Below are 2500 nucleotides of genomic sequence, written 5' to 3'. Positions count from 1 at the left end.
ACACAAGTTTTAACAGAAGTATTAATGTAAGTGTTTTTATAAAATTATAATCTTCACATTTCTGTCTTTAAACCCTCCAAAAATTGACCCCATTGACTTCCATTGTAAGTGTCTCACTGGAACACACATTTGTGCTTTTATAAAGAAAAGGAGGAACGAGTCGAAATTAATTTTTGTGGTGATCAATATTATGACACAAATGCTGTCGATTGAGTTTAACTTGTATTGTATTGAACCCCCTGGTTGAGAATTATTTTTACAAATACACTTTCGCTCTGCAATTGGTTGAAGAAACAGATAGTCCGGCCCCCAACTCATGCCATTGGTTGAGTCAGTGTTGTTGTGTCAGGCTGGATGGGTCACTCAAAACAAACAGAACTATATTGAAAGTGCATATGGTGGTATATTTACACAGTCACTTTATGTGTAGAAGCCCCGAAGGGGAAAATACCCGACGTGCACACACAAATATGCACGGGGGCAGTCACTTGGAAACATAAATAATAATAAATCACATCTTTTCAATTTGCAGCCAGGCATTAGCATAATCACGGATGTGAACTCATCTATTTTATTTGCATGTAGCGCGGGAATTGAAGGTCAGATTTATATCCGTTTGTGTGGAGACACATTGAGTGAATAAATGGAATGTGCTTATTCAATCGGATAGAAATCTGATCAGAAAAAACACCAAGTGGCCAAGTGTAAATACCCCCATTGACACAGTGTTTACAGTTTTAGGGAAATCAAGCTATGAATGATTTACTAATAGCTGTTTCTGCATAGTAAGCTGGGATCAGAGAAAGCACTTTAACACTGAAAAAAACTAATGTTAAGAGACACAAACTCTGAAATGTTTAAATCCATCTTGTGTGTTTCACACAGTTTCTTGATGAATCTACATCAGCAGCAGATAAAATCCATTAGTACTACTGAGATGATTGATAACAGCTGAGAATTAAGCACACATACCAAACTCTAAAAGAACAAAAGGCATTTACATTTCCTAGTTACTGATTGTTAAGTTGATGGTAAAGCAAAAAGGAGAATTAAAAACTGCAGGCACTGATTATTAAGGACAGAACCGTGCAGCATTTTTGGGTATCAAAGGCTGTTTTAATACAATCACAGGTTCATCCTTTACACTGATTCAAGAAGAGCAACAGTATCTAAAAACATATAGACCAAACATATAGGATGCCCCATATATGCTGTCAGAACCAGAGTGCTGAAACTAAACTCAAACTAATCATCATCACTCCACAGTTCTACAGGGAACATTAAACTCTCGGAGGAGCCGCAGAACTGAACAAACAACAGCGGAGTCACAGGACACTTCACACAAGAGTGAACAAACATTACACATTATCAGCTCACTTTGATTATATTCATGATGTATCTGATGTCATGCTTTAAATTCTCATACACAAAAACCCATGAGCTGCTTACATATACAGTATTCTAAGTGCATTTAATACATGCATGCTGAATTTCTGTTGCTTTTCAAATCAGAAGCAGTTGTGGACATTATATAACTCGGTGATGACATAGATGCCCAAAATCCTGAAATGTTGTCTTGTTAGGCAGCTCACTAATGTTGTGTTGGTAGGGAGCTCATTAATGTTGTGTATGTAGGCAGTTCACTAATGTTGTCTAGGTAGGCAGCTCACTAATGCTGTGTAGGTAGGCAGCTTACTAATATTGTCTAGGTAGGCAGCTCACTAATGTTGTCTAGGTAGTAGGCAGCTCACTAATGCTGTGTAGGTAGGCAGCTCACTAATGTTGTCTAGGTAGGCAGCTCACTAATGCTGTGTAGGTAGGCAGCTTACTAATATTGTCTAGGTAGGCAGCTCACTAATGTTGTCTAGGTAGGCAGCTCACTAATGTTGTCTAGGTAGGCAGCTCACTAATGCTGTCTAGGTAGGCAGCTCACTAATGCTGTCTAGGTAGGCAGCTCACTAATGCTGTCTAGGTAGGCAGCTCACTAATGCTGTCTAGGTAGTAGGCAGCTCACTAATGCTGTCTAGGTAGTAGGCAGCTCACTAATGCTGTCTAGGTAGGCAGCTCACTAATGTTGTCTAGGTAGGCAGCTCACTAATGTTGTCTAGGTAGGCAGCTCACTAATGTTGTCTAGGTAGGCAGCTCACTAATGCTGTCTAGGTAGGCAGCTCACTAATGCTGTCTAGGTAGGCAGCTCACTAATGCTGTCTAGGTAGGCAGCTCACTAATGCTGTCTAGGTAGGCAGCTCACTAATGCTGTCTAGGTAGGCAGCTCACTAATGTTGTCTAGGTAGTAGGCAGCTCACTAATGCTGTGTAGGTAGGCAGCTCACTAATGTTGTCTAGGTAGGCAGCTCACTAATGTTGTCTAGGTAGGCAGCTCACTAATGTTGTCTAGGTAGGCAGCTCACTAATGTTGTGTAGGTAGTAGGCAGCTCACTAATGTTGTGTTGGTAGGCAGCTCACTAATGCTGTGTAGGTAGGCAGCTCACTAATGCTGT

The 2500-nt window shown here is 40.5% G+C and overlaps 1 protein-coding gene and 1 long non-coding RNA gene across 18 annotated transcripts in view; one reads left to right on the top strand and one right to left on the bottom strand.

Moving 5' to 3' along the window:
• LOC127410700 (kelch-like protein 28) overlaps positions 1 to 2500 on the bottom strand; it is a 20425-nt gene that overhangs the window by 17041 nt on the left and 884 nt on the right. For 2 of the 15 annotated variants that reach the window (XR_007892154.1, XM_051645873.1), the window contains exon 1: positions 1378 to 1515. The exons of 4 other annotated variants lie outside the window; for them this stretch is intronic. Coding sequence is in view for 2 of the 11 variants with exons in the window: in XM_051645873.1 (XP_051501833.1) it covers positions 1378 to 1392 (15 nt within the window). In the remaining 9 variants the exon portion in view is untranslated. Of the gene's footprint in view, positions 1 to 1377; positions 1633 to 1777; positions 1796 to 1855; positions 1900 to 2069; positions 2165 to 2332 lie in introns of those variants that run through there. 9 more of the 15 variants (XM_051645878.1, XM_051645879.1, XM_051645877.1 and 6 more) reach the window with 9 other exon arrangements.
• LOC127410755 (uncharacterized) lies at positions 1699 to 2278 on the top strand. Of its 3 annotated transcripts, none has more exons than XR_007892161.1 (3): positions 1699 to 1735; positions 2057 to 2082; positions 2161 to 2278. It is a non-coding gene; the product is annotated as an uncharacterized LOC127410755 (long non-coding RNA). The 3 variants fall into 3 exon arrangements; XR_007892160.1 differs by lacking the exon at positions 2057 to 2082 and adding an exon at positions 1843 to 1868; XR_007892159.1 differs by lacking the exon at positions 1699 to 1735 and adding an exon at positions 1858 to 1894.

The sequence above is a fragment of the Myxocyprinus asiaticus genome, chromosome 20, assembly GCF_019703515.2.
Source record: "Myxocyprinus asiaticus isolate MX2 ecotype Aquarium Trade chromosome 20, UBuf_Myxa_2, whole genome shotgun sequence".
NCBI lineage: Eukaryota > Metazoa > Chordata > Actinopteri > Cypriniformes > Catostomidae > Myxocyprinus > Myxocyprinus asiaticus.
The sequence above is the reverse complement of the archived record's forward strand: the minus strand, read 5'-3'. Positions and strand labels throughout refer to the sequence as shown.